This window comes from Cottoperca gobio, chromosome 3 (genome assembly GCF_900634415.1).
Source record: "Cottoperca gobio chromosome 3, fCotGob3.1, whole genome shotgun sequence".
Classification (NCBI taxonomy): Eukaryota; Metazoa; Chordata; class Actinopteri; order Perciformes; family Bovichtidae; genus Cottoperca; species Cottoperca gobio.
Window position 1 is genome coordinate 19,351,400 of NC_041357.1, and position 19,706 is coordinate 19,371,105.

Genomic DNA, 19,706 nt, shown 5'->3' on the forward strand with positions numbered 1-19,706 from the left:
AGCTTCCATTTTGAATTTACGTATGGTATGGTTTAACATTTCTTAATTGAATTTAAAGAACAATTACTGTATCATATTGCCCACCCCTTAGTTATAAAAACATTGTCTTCTCACGTACGAGAGATTAATTAAAGGCTTCTACTGCTGAACTGAAAGCAACATTTTGAAGGCAAAGAAGAAAGCTTTTTTTGAGGGCAGACGTTCAGTAGCAACATTGAAAGAATTTCCTCACCGGAGCCAAACTGATTATTCAGTGTTAGATTTTATGGTCTCACATGCTTTTTCCAAAAACAGACTATGTGCTAAAAAAGTGACACTCACTGCACTGGGAGAGCTCGAGGAACTGTCTAGCTCTTCGGGGGAGTCCTCCTCTTCCTCAGGCAGTGTGGGCATGGCGGGGAGCAGTGGGGGGCGTGAGCGGGTGTGGGGGAAAATAAAAGGTCCCTCAGCGGCGCAGGGGGCAGCACAGGACTCCTCGGAGTTATGATCACTCTGCTCAAGAGGAGTTTCCTGCAGAAAGTGTTCCTCCTCTTCCTGGAGCTGCAAGATCATGCACACATGAAGACACAGTCACATGAGTAGACACATATGCATTAGATGAGTGAATATTGAAGCAAACTCTTCCTTAACTGCTGTTCTTTAAAAAAAGGGTTAGGGTTAACGGAATATCACATTAATGACGATATAGAAAAGCTTCATTCTTCATTGTCTTGGAACAGCGGCTTTAGCAAATGTTCCAACCGGCTGTTACATACAAAAACTCTCACAAGAATACATTCATTTCCAGTGAGAATATAAAGTAAACATTAAATACTATAGTTGAAAAATGTAATTAAACATTAGCCATGCTGTCAATAAGGTAGAGTGGGTGACACTTGTTGCACTATATCCACCACCCTGGGATCAAATGGAAGCTGAGCAAATACTTTAAAGTAAAATAATAATAATTTGTTTCTGCCAAGAAAAATGTGAACATTCACTTAAGCTGTCCACACATGATCATGGACATGATGCTTGCTGTGCCATTGTTTTCCTAGGAGAGAGCTATGGCGCCCAACTAGGTGAAAGCGCTACCCTTGGTGTGGCGCACAGCTTGAAATTAAAACAAAACAAAAGATTCCTTTCAAAGCGCTACCAATGAGCTAACAGCTGTATTTGACACTTTTTAATGATGTATACCTCATGTGCTTTGCCTCTGCATGTGTCTGTACTACGCTCTGCACCCTACCTCATCTAAAAACAGCTTTAAAGGTGTGGAGTTTTTGACCACTAGTAGCGCTAAGGAGCAATGTTTGAATGAGTGGGTCCCCGTTTTGTTTGTATTGTGCGCGTATATGAAGACACAAATGCATGCATGCAAAGATCGCAGGCAACACAATCCCCATCCTGTTGTTGGTTTCATGCTATTCCATTGATCTATAGACGCTGGTAACACACAAAGGAACGAATCGGCTTTACAAATGTTTGGTGAGAAACATTGAATGTTAACATCAAATTTTGTTTGTTTACAAGAAAACGTCACAGGGCCTCTTTAAATTTCATCAGTTTTATTTAAGTGATGCTCAGTAGAGTTACAAAGAGCAGCAACACTCACACAGAAACCCGAGTGATCGAAAACACAGATAAATACCACTCATGCCTGAGCCTGAAGCCAAAGTTAAGTATGTTTTTCTTCCCTCACAGAGACTTTTCATCAGGCAGTTACCGTGTTGACCAGTAGCACACTGACTGGGATGCACTGGGTTGTTATACAACTCTGCTTTATTCAGTGCAACTTGCTCTCACAGGCTGACTGAATGAGCTCCAGAGAGACTGTGTAAAACAAACAGAGGGACTTGTTTGAGAACATGCTGTGTGGAACAAGCATGGAAACTAACCAAGAGGAAAAATCATTACCATACACTAAAAAGAAATTTCACTTAGAGACTGACAGAAGTATTATAATAACAAAGATGAGAGTGTGAAGAAAACTGGCAAAGATACAACAAAGTATAAGTAGTGTAAGAGGAACGCCAACAGCAAACAAACTGATGCAGCACTTTAAACGAGGGGAAAGAAAATAACTGATCAATAACTGCAACTGAGGAAACAAAAATAGTTCCTAAGATCCAAACCAAAGTCGGGATAGTGGAGACTGCATATATTCTTGACATTAATTATCTGCATTGCTGGAGCATCAGCTAAGTACAATTTTAACATTTGTGCAATCTGAACACATGATGTGGTCCATGCAAATATATGTTAGTGAAATATTTTATTTGTCAAAGACAGTCTGCTTATGTTTAAATCGCAAAAAACAGAGCCTGTGATATGCTGCATATACCGTATAGCACGGATGCAACTAACAATCGTTTGTATTTTCTTGATTAATCATTCAGTCATTTTGTCATGTGAGAAAAAAAAATCCATCTTTGTTTAGTTTCCCATCGTTCCAAGTGACGTCTTGTTCTGTTTAAAATGCCAAAAATAAAAAATGTACTGCTAGAAATACAAATACTCACATTTGAGAAGCTGGAGCCAGTGAGGTTTTGCTTAAACAATTACTTTTAACGATTATTCAATGAGCATAATTGTTGCATATAAAAAATGTTGTCACTTGACAAATCAATTAAATGAGTAATTGTTCATTCCAACTGATGTTTTCCACTAATGCAGCAGCAGTTAAATTAAAGAGAAGCCTGATTTAGTTAAATATTATGTGTGCAACGTGTTTGAACTCACAGCTCCTTTCTTTTTAGTACCAAATGTATACAAAATGAGTGCAGAACATATTTAACCCTTTGAAGGAGCACAGTCTGCAAAAACTATTGTGAGGGGTTAGTGTGCCGGATGCTAATGTCCTCCATTTGTTTGGTCTCACCAACAATAGAAAGGTTTGCATATGCATGACCAGCACAGATGTGGCTGTGTTTTTGCTGCCAGTGCAGATGATGAATAAGGCGTGCAGGCGAGTGAAAGGTGTGATAAATGATCACAGAGGTATGTCATGCACTTAACGCAAGGACACATCTTCTGTGAATTCAGGGACAGAATATGCAGTGTGCTGTTCAGTGTCATCACAAACATGACAAGTTCTTGGGAACGTATTGGGACAGAAAGGCTGTGAGTCACTGGGGAGGAAATGGGTTGTTTAACTATCTCCCAGCAAGCTACAAGCATATTTCCTGACTAGAGGAATACTTTCGTACAGTGTTAAATACTCTTTCCAAGCCTGCAGTAGTATTTAGTATAGCCATTTTAACACTTTAAAACTCGTTGAATTTCCTCTGATGTTCATACCTGATAGTATGAACTTCTAGTATCTACTTCTTCTGTGGTTATTTATCAAATCAGAGCAAAAGTCAACTTTGAGTTTCTACTGCTTATATATAAATATGAGAGTGAGTCACTAAATATTTCCAACGTGATTATCTGTTCCTAAAGTTCAGGGCGGCTTTGGTAACAACCACCTGCCTTGTTGGTGAATGACTACACATATGAATCTTAATGTCTTTTTATGTAACCACTTGTTTTATTATTAATCAATATTCTATTTTTCCACAGCTGTAACAGTCATGTTTGTCTCCTAAAATATGCCAAATAAGGAGAACTAAGAAATTGGAGGTCATTTTTTATAGATTGTATTTGCACTGCCATGTCTATTTTTCCCATTTCTAAGAAAAACATCCGACCAAGCGAGCTCGCAAATGCAGCTCAACAAGTTTAACTGTCTTTTGAGGACAGAATCCTGACTCAGCCCAAACAACGATGCCATCCTGCAGTGCAGAGGCTCGATGGTGCAGACCGTTTCCTCCGGCAGACCATGAGACTGAGATAAATATTGCAGAGTAATTGAATCACTCAGATTGTTTCCTGTTGAGGGAACAGGACAGAACATACAAGCCTGGACACAGACAGTCCGTGCACAACTCCTCAAGGTCAATCTTGTTTGTATAGTATACACTCATCTTCTAAAATAAAACGTATTTGTCCTTTTAGAACCATCAGAGTCAGAATTAACTTCTCATTGCTGCCAGGCCTAGCTGTCTCTTCCCTAAGGGAGGCGAGGGGACCGGCACCCTCCTCCCCTCCTCTGTTACATAAGCCCACTCCCTCTTGCCAGATTTGTTTAAAATTTGGTTGTGTGAAGCACAGAGCACAGGGCCAGCAGAGGAAGTGGTTGCTACAGAGCTACAAAATGAGATAACAGGACAGAGGTAGTGTGAGAAGGACAGAAAGAAAGATAGTTGAACGGAGTAATGTACAGTCAGATGAGGGAGTAGATAAATCCACTGATTTTAAAAATACAAAATCACAAACAAAGAAGACAGAAAATGACACGCAGTTCCAGACAAACACTAGATTATGTAAACTCACCCCAGCAGCCAGAAGTCAGAGCGACAACTGTCAAAAAAGTCCAAAAACGCACCTTCTTGCACAAGTTTGACGCAGCTACAAAGAAGCTAACAGAAGGCTGAACCTGCATCTCCTGTGTCCACCTAAAACCATCAGCCACTAAGACCCCACAGCTCCACGCAGCTGATCATCTGAACCTGTCCACAGAGAGCACGTACGTTACCTGAGTCCACCACAAGCGCTGTGGAGAAACTCACTCACTCCTGCTGATCTCTCCAACCTAGACCGGCTTCCCACAGTCAAACTATCACTTTCAGCTTTTTCCTCAGAAATCTCCTCTATCCTCGGGGCTTCTCCTTCCTTCTCCCGTCCCCTCTGTTCCCTCTCTTTTTCAGCAGCAGCCTCTCTTTCACTCCTGGGAGCTTTGACCATTTAAGGAGAAGGGCTCTGTATGCCTCTTTGGGCTGCTGTGGAGTGTGTATATATGTGTGTCTGTGTGTGTGTGTGTGTGTGTGTGGTGTGTGTGTGTGTGTGTGTGTGTGTGTGTTCTCAGGCTGCTGCTGCTCCACTGATCATCCCTCAGCTAAAAACTAAGGAAAGTTTAAAAAGTATGTTGTTTTTTTCTGCAGGGTTCTTTTCTCTAATCATAACGTGGGAGCAGGAGACTAATTCGAGAGTTGTTGTATGCAAGGGCATGTTTGTGAGAGATAGATAGATAGATAGATTTTCTCCGTCCAATCTGTGTTTACACTGCAGCCTAAGAGGAATCCACGCAACCACTTCCAAGCTCTTAAAGTTCATTATTGTTTGGTTAACTGCATTGTCAAACCTTGCACCATTTGTGCTGCCTTTTAGTACTGAGAGATTTGAGAGTAAGTGCTGTGATCATCCTAAATGTTGTGGGGGAGAAAAAGCACAGCACACAGAGTCACATTGTTTGGAGGAACACAGCTGACAGTCACAGCGAATTACAGCATCACAGTTTGAATTAACGTGAGCTGATAATCTAAAGTGCTACAATGTGAAGAAAACAGTTTATCAAAGGAGTAATTTGTGCAAAAAAGTCAGATGTTCTTCTTCTTTAGTTCAAGTGGAGTGAAAATCTTCTTTGAACTTATTTAGACATTGAAGTTATGTTGTAGTATTCAGATTAAAGTACCAGTACAACAATGTAAAAAACACTCAGTGAGTAAGTAAAAACCCTGCAATTTAGAAGCTTAATTAAGTGAAAGTAAAATATTATTATCAAAATATACTTTAAGTATCAAAAGTACTCGCTCAGCAGGAAAATGGCCCTTGTGACTTGTGACCTTGTGACATAAATAGCATTATTAGACTATTAATACTGATGCATACATTGTTTTACTGTCGAAAAAAGTACTTTTCTAATGTTTGCTTTATTGGTAAACATCAGATCATTTAACTCTTGAGCCTGTTAACCAGCTGTTAAGTTTTGAAGGAGAAAGAAAGAAAGAAATGTTCATAAGAAATAATTACTGTACCTTAAAATGTTCTTATATCTGCTAACAGCTACATTATCGTGTTTGTATACTGCTTATACATTCTAAATAGAGGCATTAGTAAGGAATTGCGGGGGTATTTTAAGTATCTCACAATTAAGTTAGTCCAAAAACATAAAGAACGTAAAGGATACACAAACACACGACACATCTGGCATGCAGTCCTGCCTCTACGTACAGAAATAATATCACATTTTACTGCAGTGGAGCAGGAGGGAGTCTTACCTTGCTGCAGATGCTTCGTCCTGTGACACCTGTTGGAGCCAGAGCACAGACAGACAGTAAAAACAGCTGATTTGCATTTAACAGGAAAGCATGTGCGATGCAAATGTCATGAGCCGGTTTAAAAAAAGAAAAGTCAGAGTGTGTGTGAGAGAAACAGAGTGAGAAAACAAAAAGGGGAAGAAACAAATGAAGCGATCTGACCTGTGAGGTTGATGCTGGCGTATAACTACTGTAACTCTTGTTTCAGGAAGTATCTCACCCCCCACCCCCCCCTGTCCACCTCTATTACTAGGGGCAACAATAACCTGGCAACCATTTCAAATACATGAGGTGCTTGATCCGCTGGATGAAAGCTCTTGGCTCAAGTAAAGGCTATTGTGTCATCTGCTTTAGAAAAAGGTCGGTAATATTGTGATACCAAGCAAAGGACTAAACACCAGTGACTTTATGTGGCGCACCATTAGAGCCGAGCAGAGCAAAAAGATCACTGCATTAGATAAAGGTAATTAAATGAATCAATATTATTGAAATATGAGAGGATACAGATTAAAGAAAAAACAACAAAACTTGCTTATTTGATGGGGCCATTTCCAAGAATTGCACAAATCAGACTCTAAAACTTCTTGAATAATGCAGCTTTTCGCAGCCAGATTGTACTCCATAAGTCATTGAGAAAGACCTGCAGCGGAGCATGACGAGATGGAGGTGATGAACATCTACAGGAGAGTCTTGGAGTGTTTTGGCAGCTGTGTTAACTTCCACACGTTTGTCATCATTTAAACTCATTTTCATTTTCAGATACTTTTGTTTTGGAAAACGTTCAACCTCATAGATAATCAATTTCAAGTTTCCTCCAGCCTGCGCGCCCACGCACGCGTTTTTATGTTTGTTATGTTACAATGATGTGCCTGAAATGGATTTAATATCTCATAATAATGTTTTATAAATGTAAGGTAGATAGAGAGGAAATATAAAATAGTTTTAACAGCCTTAATCAAGGCAGAGTACTAGATGGGATCGGAAAAACAAAAGCACCAGCGCAGATACTGCAGCCCTGACAGACATTAAAAAGCTGTGTACTAGCAAATGTTAGCACACTGACGTTAGCATGGCTCTTAGTTTTGTTTATCACTGTGTGTATGATAGTATTTGCTCATCCTGCTACATTTTTTTAGTCCTTTGTGATGTTTTGTCTCGTCAGTTGTTGTAAAATTAGAATTCTTATTTGCCATCTTAAGTATCACAACAGCTTTTATTAAAAATGTTATTAATGCTGTATCCTAAACCATGTGGTGCGTTCATGGTGTTTTGTCTGCTTCTTGTCTTGCTCGTTTTTCAATGCTTAAAGCTAGGGTATGCAATTTATTTTAGAAGCCTTTGTTGTTATATTTTTGTTGAAATTCCCTTAACATGCCTTCAGCAATCAATAAATCAAATGCTCTGATAAAAAAAGAAAAAAAGAAAATCTGGTATCTGTGGCTGTTGCAGGCCTTTAATAAGCCCCTCCAATCATTTCCTTTGGCCTGCATGAAATGATTGGATGGCCTACCTACCTGTCTACCTACCTACCTAGGTACCTGCTCGCACTCTACCAGTGCACTCATTGCACGTGACCGGAGTCTTCCACAAGGCTACGCAGACAAAAGATCCCAATACTAACATGAGTGGCTGTGAGGCCTGGAGGCTAGGACTTTTTTTCGGATTTATACTTTTAAAATCCTACCCTAGCTTTAACATTAACATGTCTAGGGATTGCAGATGAAACCTTTTGATTAAATCTGGCACTTTTTATATCCCATTGATGTTTATTAACATGTGTTGACCCTGATAAATAAATACATGCAAGTACAGTATTCTTGAGGTAACGTTAACATCTATAGCTTGCTATGTAGGGAGTGAACCAAATACGATAAAACCTTCCTCACATTAACACTGGACTGTGTCCTACACAATCCACATCTTGAGTTACAGTGACATCAAACTGGCAGTGCACGTATCAACTTTTATGACAGTAATGTCATATAAACATAAAATGTCATCGGGCTGAAGCTTCTTGTGATGTGGATGCAGCTTCATTTGATAAGCAATGCCCATGCCAACACTGGATAATGTAAACGTATTACAGATGGCTGTAAAATAAACAAACAAGCAGACATGGAGACGACTACTGTCTGCTCATTTAAAATATAATTTCCCCCTCTGAGGCCACCCACTGGTTCTCAGCGAACTCAACATGCTCCTCTTCATCACAAATAAACAATTACATATAAGGATTGGCCCTCTGAGCCATCAATAAACTCTTTCTTGTGGAAGGAGAATTTGGAAATATGTGCCATGACCTTACCTGAAGGGCTGGAAGAAAAGTTGCCCTTCCATTGACCAAGAACGTCTTTCAACATGATAAGGATTAGAGAATATGTGATGAAAGGGCGAAATGATCACTGCACATCCAGCAGCTTTCAAGAACATGAGCAGTTTAAGGAATTGCAAAAGGTTTGTTAAAAGACACTAAAGATCTCGTGTTTTCCATCTTTTTGTAACTAGAACATTTCAATGTAGTTTATTAAAATATATATATAATAATTTGATTTTAGAAAGGTTTTGACATTTTGAGAAATATTATTCGCTCTCTTGTTAAGAGACCCCCAACTCTAAAATATGAGAGTGGTATCAATCTTCTCAACTTACTCTCATCCATAAAGCAAATAAGAATTCATAGAATGTCAAACTATATCAATATTAGCAGAAATAATAAATGTGCTTTTAAAGAAAGTTTATTCTTTCATTCACATTTTTTTAAAGCCTGCATTGTGTACTTTGTGAGCTACAGGTTTCTCAGCGTCTTTATATAAACTTGCTCAAAGCACTTAAGAGCAATTCAGACGTAAATGTAAAGTGGGCTGAACCACAATGGAAACAATAACTGACAAAAACAAAGTATTAAAGTGTTGTCAATTAATGGATGTAGCTAAAAAAATACTTGCCCTCACTGTGTTTACATAAAAAAATATTCTGCGCTCCCCTATGATAGATAACATACACTCCCTCAGAGCTCATTCCATCTTCCTCCTTCTCACTGTACCAGCTGCTGCAATGTAAATATCTGCTGCGTCTATTTTCAGACATCCTGAGGGGTTACCATTAGAGAAGGAAGTAGCTTGTCTGTGTCTCACAGTGTACCCCATGACCATGATAACGCTGTAATGCAGTCGTCATACCATTCATGGGAAGATGTGGAGGCTCACTGACGGGGATTACAGGCGATGGAGGAGGACCGTCTCCGTCTTCAGGCTCCACATCAGACTCAGCATTAAAGCCGGTGACGTCAGTTCCAGGATCAGCTGGCAGACTGGGACCTGGAAACTTCAGAAAAGTACAGACAGAGGGAACTTTTTGATCAATGCCTTACATAAGCGAGACAACAAAGCAACTTCATGTGTCTTCAATTTATGTTTATTTTTTGGAAATACTTTTATTTGAAATACTGCATATTTTTACATCCTCTGGTCCTTAAAAATTATACAAATTAATTTAGTGGGATATAGTAGGCTACATTTAATCAAGTACTGTACTTAAGTACAAGTTTGAGGTACTTTACTTGAGTATGTCTAGTTACTTTATACTTACACTCAATCATTTAATTGATAACTTAAATTACTAGTTACTTTGCAACATTTGATTATTAATAAAAAAATATAATTAACAATTAAATGATGATGTATTATTATTGGTTAAGATAAGATCAAATTATTTATCACAAGCTACCCAACTGATTAAATGTAGCTCCACCTAAATAGCTGCAATATTAAACACATTAAAGCATCAATAATTATAATCCTAGTATATAATATATATGATTTTGAAATGGATCATTCTGCATAATGAGTACTTTTACTTGTGATGCTTTAATTATAGGCACTTTCTATGCTAATGTCTGCAGGACTTTTACTTGTAACAGAGTATTTATATTATGTTGTATTGCTCCGCTCCACTTACTTAAGTAAACAATCTGAATACTTCTGTCACTGCTGCAAATGAAACAGTCTTTTTTGAACTGCTCACAACTTAGAGACATGCATCTTGTGATGAGGTGAAAGTAGACAACACCTGGTATCAAGGAGTCACAGGCAAAACAGTTTAAACTGACAGGAAAGGTAATGCAATTTTTATATATATATTTTTTTTATGTTTCACAAAAGCAATATTAATCATTGCATAATGTAAACTAGATTTGATGAAATGCAAAGTTAGTTGCCAAGTAATGTCATAACCTCAACTCAAAACCAACATTTTCATTCCACAAGAGTGTTATGAATTATAAAGACATCTCCATGGAGCCGTTTGAGATGAAATCTGGATTACATTATAAATTAAAATCTATGGTCGCACATGACAATAACATACTTCAGTTTAATGTTTTTATAATTTGGTCTAATATCAACTTCTCTGCATTATTTTATGTGAAATGTAGTTATATAAATAATATAACAAGACATTCATTTTATCAGATCAACATACTTCAACCTTGGTGACCTTTTGAAATCAAGATAATTAAAAACTACAACTGACTTTGACTGTGACTCTCTTGAAAAGTAAACACAGATATTTAACACAGACAAACCTGAGTTGGATCTTTTCCTGGGATCCTGTCCTCCAGATTGTTCAGCTGCTCGTCAGTGTCAGCTGCTCGCTCCAGAGCCTCCTCCACCCTCTGGGTGATGCTCTCCATCCTCACTCTCACCTGGCTCACTCTCTGCTCGCTCTCTCTCACCAGCTCTGCGTTTTCCAGGGCGCTGTTGACCATCGCCTTCCATCCTTCTGAGCGTCTCAAGGAGGCCGTCTGTGGTCACCCGAAACTGGGTTTGCTCCTGCTCTGCGGCAGCTTCACCTGTAATCTCTGTGGCCACTGCTGCATCCCTCTGATCCTTCTCAACCTTCTCCACAACTCTGCCTGCTTCTTCTCTCTCAGTGTTGGTTCCCTTGTCGATATGAAGATTGCTGTTCTTTTGCTCAGTGACAAACTTCTGTGCAGATCTTACAGAAGCTTGCAGGAGGCAGACCTGCTCCCTCATATCACTGATCGTCTGCTCTGCTTGCTGGAGCTTCACTTGTGTCTCAGAGATCTTCTGACCCGGCTGAGTGTCTTTTGTCCGGGCGCTGTTGACCATCGCCTCCATCCTTCTGAGCGTCTCAAGGAGGCCGTCTGTGGTCACCCGAAACTGGGTTTGCTCCTGCTCTGCGACGGCTTCACCTGTAATCTCTGTGGCCACTGCTGCATCCCTCTGATCCTTCACAACCTTCTCCACAACTCTGCCTGCTTCTTCTCTCTCAGTGTTGGTTCCCTTGTCGATATGAAGATTGCTGTTCTTTTGCTCAGTGACAAACTTCTGTGCAGATCTTACAGAAGCTTGCAGGAGGCAGACCTGCTCCCTCATATCACTGATCGTCTGCTCTGCTTGCTGGAGCTTTACTTGTGTCTCAGAGATCTTCTGACCCGGCTGAGTGTCATTTGTCCGGGCCTTAGCCCTCTCCACGCTGCGGGCTTTCCACCAGTTCACCACAGCCACCTTCTTGGCGTCCTGCATCTGAGCCTGGTTATCAGTCTGGCTCTGCTTTTGCTCCTTCTCCCAGGCTCTCCACCGCTCCTCCACCTTTTCCCCTTTCTCCTCCCACACACACTTGTGCAGCTCCAGCTCCTGCAGCCTGAAACCACCACCGCAGCTTTATAAACATCTCCTTTACACACTGTTATGGCTGTAGTTACCAAGGGGTACTAAAACTGCACTTATGCCCGATAGAGTTGAACACACAGGATAGTAAATCCCATGGGTTGCGTAACGGAGATGCCCATAAATACACTGTCAAAACCAGACACCCCTTTTAATAGCCGGAGAAAGCTTCTCAGAAGAACAGAGACTAACATCAAACAAATCCAGTCCGTTACCATAAGAGGAGAAAGGGAGGTAAAAAAACTCACATACACATTGACAAGCTGCTGCTTGATGGTTGCCTGTTGCTGCTGGCGGTGAGGACAAGGCTGCTCCTGTGTTTCTACAGGAGCAGAGTCCTGCGTGTGAGAGAAGACACAAAATAGATTTATACGCATACATGTTACCGCATGTCATAATTATCGTCCTCTGTTGACTCTCTCCTCACCCTCTCAGGATACTTATTGTGCAGAAGATGAGCAATTTCTGCAGACTTGATCGCGTGGATGATGCTCTGAATATCATCACTGTGTGTGTGCAATGATGAGAGGCTTATGTCGTCCAGAGCTCTGTGATGCTGCTGCAGACAAAGAAGACAGAGCAGTAAGCGTCAACAGGAGACAGAATATCAGCAGAATTAAAAGATGACCTGCAGTCTAACGTGCGCTCTTACCTGCTGCATATCCTGCATCTCGCTCTGCAGAGAGCGGTGGTTTGGAGGATCTCGGCTGTAGAGACTCTGAGGACTTGTACAGGTTCTCTCATACCTGCCAGGAACAGACAGAAGAAAAACCCTCACTCAGGTTGTATTAAACGTTCCGATTTAATGTGCAATTCACATACAATAGGCCCATTTCACAGAGGACATTTTGACAGGAAAAGCACAAGCGTAAATTATCAAATTAATGATGGCAGAATTCCATTTAGATGCTTCAGTGTCCTGTGCATGCTGGCTCATGAGCTCACTTAAATTAATATTATGAACAACATCGGTGCTTTTCTTACTATGCGTATATATATATATATATATATATATATATATATATATATATATATATATATATATATATATATATATATATATATATATATATATACAGTATATCTCAAAAGTGAGTACACCCTTTAGATTTTTGCAAATATTCTGTTATATCCTTTCAGGGGATAACATTATCCTACTGAAACTTTGATATAACTTAAAGTAGTCAGTGTGCTGCTTGAATAACAGTATAGATTTATTGTCCTTTGAAAATTACTCAGTACACAGCTGTTAATGTCTAAACAGCTGGCAACAAAAGTGAGTACACCCCATAGTGAACATGTCCTAATTGTGCCCAAAGTGTCAATATTTTGTGTGACCACCATTGTTATCTAGCACTGCTTTAACCCTCCTGGGCATGGAATTCACCAGAGCTGCACAGGTTGCTTCTGGAATCTTCTTCCACTCCTCCACGACGACATCACGGAGCGCACGGATGTTGGACACCTTGCACTCCTCCACCTTCCTCTTGAGGATGCCCCACATGTGCTCAATTGGGTATATATATATATATATATATATATATATATATATATATATATATATATATATATATATATATATATATATATATATATATATATATATGTATATATATATATATATATATATATATGTATATGTATATATATATATATATATATATATATATATATATATATATATTATATGTATGCATATTTTCATTTTTTTTTTTACACGGCAGTGGTGATATGTATATACTGTAGTTTGTGTTAGATACTGTTTGTATATTTAAGAATCCTTGTCTATGGTACCTTGTGTATAACAATTTCCATGTGACAAATTCAATAGAAAGTTGATCACAAAGAAATAGCACAATATTTAACTTTTCCTCTGTTCATGCACAATTATGTCACTCATGTTTAACTTTGTGCTTCTTCGTAAAACAAGGAAAATGGGTGTGAATAGGTGATTTAGTTTTGTTGTTATAGACGAAATTAGAAGTGAGAAGTACCTCATGAGAACTTGCTGTGAATGTTCCTGTAACTTCACCATCTCTGACTTGCAGACCCTGCCACACCAGAACAGAGTCAATGTGGTAAAAAACACTAACAGCCAAAATGCACATTCAAAACCATTTCATAAAATCTCATTCAAGATATAACTTGTCAGTTTTCTTGTTACATATTCAGACATCATCTAGTCTGATGAGTCATCACTTTGAAATGCTTGATATAAGTGTTCTCTTTTTTGTCAAATAAGATTCACTTAACTCCATCTCACCAAAACGTCTTCCAAATTCAAAGTGTTGTCTCCGCTTAGTGACAAAAACGTACCTCAATCATGTTGTGATTCTCCACATGAGAGTTCTTCATTTTATCCAACAGAATGTCTTTCTACACGGAAACATTTGAAAGTAAAGTTAAGAGAAATGAAAATGTGGACAGTGGACTCTGATGACAATACCCACATACTGTAGACCAACCTTTGCGTCTCTCAGCGTCAACATAACCAGGGTTTCCTCAAGTTCGCCCTGTGAACATATAGACGTTTCACTTTCAATTCAAACTCATAATGTAGAGAGAAACATAAAAGTGTCTTTCTGATCTGTTCCTACCCTCAACTCAGCGTTGACCTTCCTCAGTTTGTTGAGGCTGTCTTCAGAACACGTCCTTTCAAAGGCGAGTTTTTCATTCTGTGAGGACACAAAGAAAAGAACATTAACTTTCGTTTTCTAAATCCTTCATCGGCCGGATTACAAACAACAATGAGAATTCATATCGGGAGGAAATAAACAACCTTGCAGAGTACTGTTCAACGTCACCAAAACCAAGTTGGCCGTTGATTTTAGAAAGAAAGAAGGCGAAGACACACACCCCTGTCTACATCAATGGAGCAAGTCAGTTTAAGTGCACACATTTGGATTTACATTTAAGATCTACATTACCTTGTCTTCAAGCCTCCTAATGTGAACCTTCAGGCATTCAACCTCATTGCTCTGAAGATGACAAAGAATTTACATGTAAAAAAAATAATTAGCACTTAGAAGGTCGCTACACTGGGAGACCGTTAAGTGTGCGATGTACCAGTTTGGTGCAGCTCGTCTGGGTGCGGCTGGCTCTCTCCTGGGCCTCTTTAAACGCCCGACGGGTCTCCTCCAGTTGTTCTGTCAGGGACCTGGCTCTCACTGCTGACCGCTGAGCACTACACACACCAAAGAAACATCAGAGATTATTGTTTTATTCACCTCTTCCCACATCCAAAACAGACAGAAAATCAGTAAGAACAGAGATTTTATTCTGGTTTTACCCCGATTGAAACTAATGGAAGCGTGAGGGTTGAGCCACATTACCTGAGGTGCTGTAGTGTTTTGTACAATAATGAAACCTTCTCGACATTGTTATTGTTTTGGTTCCATAACCTTATATTGTTTGAGAGATGCACCTGTCACTGTTTGAATGAATGAATGTTACCAATGAAGGAAGAATGAAATAAACCAAATATTAACAGAAAACATGATGAATGATCTATGACGGGGTCATTAAGGTCCATTTGATGTTTAAGGTCTAAAACCTCTGGGCACAAAGATGTAATGGCCAGACAGAGACACTGATCTAAGTGTTCATTTGTGAATTTGCTGCAGTATAAATTGTTCAATATATTTATTTATAGATTTTAGCTTCAGCGGTTGAAGTTTTATGGTTCATAGCTCTGAGCTCAAACTTGTCTGGTGTCGTCGCAATGTTTTAAAACTCTTCAAAATGGCAACGGTTTGATAGAAAATTTGACAAAATTGTTCTTATGCTTATGGTAAAGTTAACATGCATGTATTAGTTTACATATGCTGAAAAATTACAAAAATAAAAAACAATATTTTGCATAGCATACGGTACTCGAAGGCATTTTACATGGTAAAAACAGCAACAGAAACAGTAGAGACAAATAGGTGGGTTTTAATTGTATTTTTGAAAGAGGGGAGTGAGGGAGATCTGAGGTGTTGGGAGAGAGCGTTACAGAGGGTTGGGGCAGCAATGGAGAAGGCCGAGAATTTGAGTCAGGCTGCATTGAAATTTTGTTTCAAGTCTGAATTAAAATATATTGTCTGTCTGGATCTGGACCAGAGTATACCTACTGATTATGTGGGATTTGTCCTCCCTGCTCCTTTTCGATCATTAAATGTGTAATATTTTGTTACAGATTATTATAACAGTTTACATTTTGTTGTGCGGGTTTGTGTCAGAAGAATACACTAAAGGGTATTATAGGAAATAATGAAATTAAGTGAGACAATGATGTGCTTTTGTCAGGATTTACAGTATAATCCTACATACTATGACTGGAGATAAATGAAAAAGAAAGTAGTTAACTCTTCACCTGACCAGCTTTGCTTGCAGCTCAGTGACCTCCAGAGAGAGCTGCAGGTTGACGTCTTCACACTGAGCCACCGTCCTCAGCAGGCTGCTGTTCTGCTCACTCAGCTTGCGGTGAGCGTGCTTCAAGTCGACCACAGTGCCTAACAGGTATTTTCCATCACTGCAGCCAAACAAACAGTCGTTGGTGAAGTACGACAACACGTTGATTTGAAGAGGTAACATGCAGTGATTAAGAGTGAACTAACTAACCAGGAACACTGGTGGCTTTCTGGAGAGGCAGCTTTGCTTTGAGAAGCGGGGAAATCCAGTTCTGAAAGGAAATCAGAAATGTGAAATGACATCTGATGTGATTAAGACGTTTCTCAGAAGTCTGAACAAAACAGTGACAGTCTACCGTTTACGGGCTCTTTAGAAGAGTCAGGCCAAGATACATGACTGCTGTCCACATCAGAACTGAAACACAAGAAGAGTTAGGGTTAGATCCCACAGCTCATAGAAAATGCTGATTAATAAAAGATTGAATCAACAATACACTCGTTGGAAACTGATTATTCAACTGGACATATTGCACAAATACACAGGAGTTTCTTGAAGAGCATTGTCCCTTTTTTAATTTCTAGGAATAATCTACCGTGTTGCTGCCTGATTAGCAGCAGTGAAAGAAACATTCAAATCTTTCAATTAAGTAAAAGTAGCAATATGAAAATACTCCCGTTCAAAATTTTACTTTGTAAAGCACAAAAGTATTACCAACAAAATGTGTTTAAACTATCAAACCTGACTCATCATGCAAAATGGCATCAGGGTGTTATATTTATCATATATACTGTACATTAGTTGACTATTTTCAATGATGCATTTACATGAAAGCATTAAGCAACATTTAATGCTGTCAAGGTGGAGCTAATTCTAACAACTTAATATACTGTTGAGTAGTTTAATCTAAATAAAATCCATCATATTTTTCTGAATCAGGATATTTTTCACATTGAAAGTCTTTATTTGAAGATTAACTAGTAATTCAATCTTATAAATAAATGTAGTGGAGTAAAAACTGCAATATTTACTTCTAAAGTGAAGTAGAGTAGAAGTGTAAAGTAGCATAAAATGAAAAAACTGAAGTAAAGTGCAGCAGTACTTGAGAAAATATACTTCAAGTCTGTTCAATAAAGTTAATTGATCAATAAACGTTTAAGCCCTTCATTTAATTTGCTTCAGTTTCTTAGAGTGATTACCTTTCTATTTAAATATGTTTAAAATCGTCATTTTAAATTGCAAGAAAGGCAACAGAAAGTTGTGTTTTATGATCTATTTGTTTGTTTGTTTGCATTTTCTCTTTGCTTTTATTGTTTGCTCTATTTGTCCCTGTAAAGCACTTTTGTTGAGAAAAGTTCTAATCAAATAAACCTTTTATATGATCATTATAACATGAATGAACTGCATCAACATGCAAGGGGTGAGGCTGAACAGTGATTTCTGAGAAAAGTAGAGCAAATGGTTGAAAAGCCATATTGCATATTGATATCCAGCTGAAAAGATCATGACCATGGCTTTTTTATTCCCCATGACAAAAATGTCTTTAAGAGAAGCGGTTGATTGCATTTCACAACATTATGTAAATGTATATGATTTTCATAATAAATGTGACACTACAGATGCTTTTTTGTCATCTGGATCTGCAGGTATTTGAGCATAGTAGAATACATTTAGAGGACTCGCTTTAAACAATGTCACTTATTATAAAAGGTGTTTGCTAAATGAAGGTTTAGTTATGTACAGTTGATATGCGGTTTTGTCTCACCTGTCCTGGCTGCACTGTGCGATCCACTCCCTCATGATGGAGTGGAAAGTCTCTCTGCTCACATGAGGGTCCTGACAGTCAGGGTCGAGCAGCCGTCGCAGGGCAGCCAGTCTGTCCTGCTCCGGACTCTGAGTCGTCATGGTCTGCAGGTACTGCACCATGGTGGAGGCCAACACCTCTCCTGAAGACGAGGGAAACGCAGGAACAATGCTTCACAGTTCATGTGATTATTTCAATCGGTTTGAGTCAAATCAACCAAAGCCTGTGTACCTGTGTTGGAGGTGTTACATGCATTATACATGATGTCAAGGAGTTCATGTTCAGAGAATCCACTTGTGTCGTTATTGACCTCGAGCACATCCCTCGTCCCATTGGCGGCTGTCTCGAGATGGACAAATGTTAGCGTACATTCATGCACAGGAAGTATACATGTAAAGGAAGATAATATATACTGTAAATATTTGTTTGATGCTTTGATAAAATAACAAAGTAACGGCAACGCTTACCATCATTGCCGTCAGACATGGTGCTTGTTTGTCCTGAATCCCTTGGGACGTTTCTACATGACCTAATTTTTTAATAAAGACCAAATGCTTATTTTTACCTCCTTTATTTATGTGTACGAGGCCATAAAACAGAATAGAAAGACAAAACAAAATTGAATCAGACAATACAATCAATTCATATCTAAGATGTGAAGTGAAGCATCTTCAATTTGAATAACTCCTCTCCAGATCTGAGTGCTTTGCAGGGTTACATGTACGCAGTGGGATGTAATCAGTGGGCTTTATTATTGTCATCCTCCAATGAGGTATAACAATGGGACGTTATTAAGCTCTCGTAGGCAATAATGTCCACAGAACTGTAATTAAATAACATGATTTCAAGGAAGATCACAAAATAACCAAATGTCCACTAATAAAAATAAATTCTGTATGTGATAAATATACATGGATGACATGAATAAATTATGAATATAATGAGATTATAAGGTACTTCTTTTGTTTGTCTCATAGTTAAGTAGACATCAAATATTATTTTAAAAAGAAGAACTAGTTATAAAGATAAATTCTTACTTCTCAGTCCAGGACAGTTCTTCTGAAGAGAAAAATAAGATTGGCAAATGTTAAATCGGTAGGTTAATTTTCATTATTATTTCCTTTTACTTACTGTGATAGAAGAAGAAGAAGTCTCCAAGATGTCCATATGCTCGTTTCCACTTCTTCACATCAAAACCAGCTGACACCCCCCCCCCCCCCCCCCCCCCCCCCAGCCCCCTCTCTCCCCTCTCTCCCCTCCCTCACTTCATCCCACTGGTCTGCTGAGGTCTGTGACAATGATGCAGCTAATGGATTTCAATTCACCAGTATAACATATCAAATGCAGCCTGCCAAGCATTTCTGTCTGAACATTAACACTGTCTGAAACCCACTTTCGAATTTGTGAAAGCTTTATCCTGTTTGTGAAAAGGCAAAAAAAGGGAGATTTCACCTCCTTTTTCACATCTAGACCACATTGGACCAGGTCCAGATAAAAAACCACGATACTTAGACTGTTCAAATAGGGATTCAATTATGCCAGAGAGGTGAACATTTCTTTAAAACACAGTTACTGATTTGTGAAATCTTTATTCTATCTGTGCAAATGCAAGAAATACCACTGCTACTGATTCAGAGTATTGCAACAACATCGCTTTTATTGTTGACAACAATGACGTCCTTGAATTCCACGTGTTTCCATTTC

The 19,706-nt window shown here is 38.9% G+C and overlaps 1 protein-coding gene across 3 annotated transcripts in view; it reads right to left on the reverse strand.

Annotated features, from left to right (window-relative positions):
* The window catches only part of mrvi1 (murine retrovirus integration site 1 homolog), a 28,670-nt gene extending 14,119 nt beyond the window's left edge, over window positions 1-14,551 (reverse strand). The window contains exons 1-12 of one of the 3 annotated variants that reach the window (XM_029427129.1): window positions 14,407-14,551; window positions 14,275-14,322; window positions 14,126-14,185; window positions 13,804-13,860; window positions 12,462-12,555; window positions 12,237-12,365; window positions 12,062-12,147; window positions 11,252-11,783; window positions 10,702-10,887; window positions 9,299-9,443; window positions 6,081-6,109; window positions 322-540 (exon numbers count right to left, since the gene is read on the reverse strand). In XM_029427129.1, the coding sequence (XP_029282989.1) occupies window positions 322-540; window positions 6,081-6,109; window positions 9,299-9,443; window positions 10,702-10,887; window positions 11,252-11,783; window positions 12,062-12,147; window positions 12,237-12,365; window positions 12,462-12,555; window positions 13,804-13,844 (1,461 nt within the window). In that variant the 5' untranslated portion in view covers window positions 13,845-13,860; window positions 14,126-14,185; window positions 14,275-14,322; window positions 14,407-14,551. Of the gene's footprint in view, window positions 1-321; window positions 541-6,080; window positions 6,110-9,298; window positions 9,444-10,701; window positions 10,888-11,251; window positions 11,784-12,057; window positions 12,148-12,236; window positions 12,369-12,461; window positions 12,556-13,803; window positions 13,861-14,125; window positions 14,186-14,274; window positions 14,323-14,406 lie in introns of those variants that run through there. The other 2 variants (XM_029427120.1, XM_029427136.1) reach the window with 2 other exon arrangements.
* Between the last annotated feature and the right edge of the window lie 5,155 nt (window positions 14,552-19,706).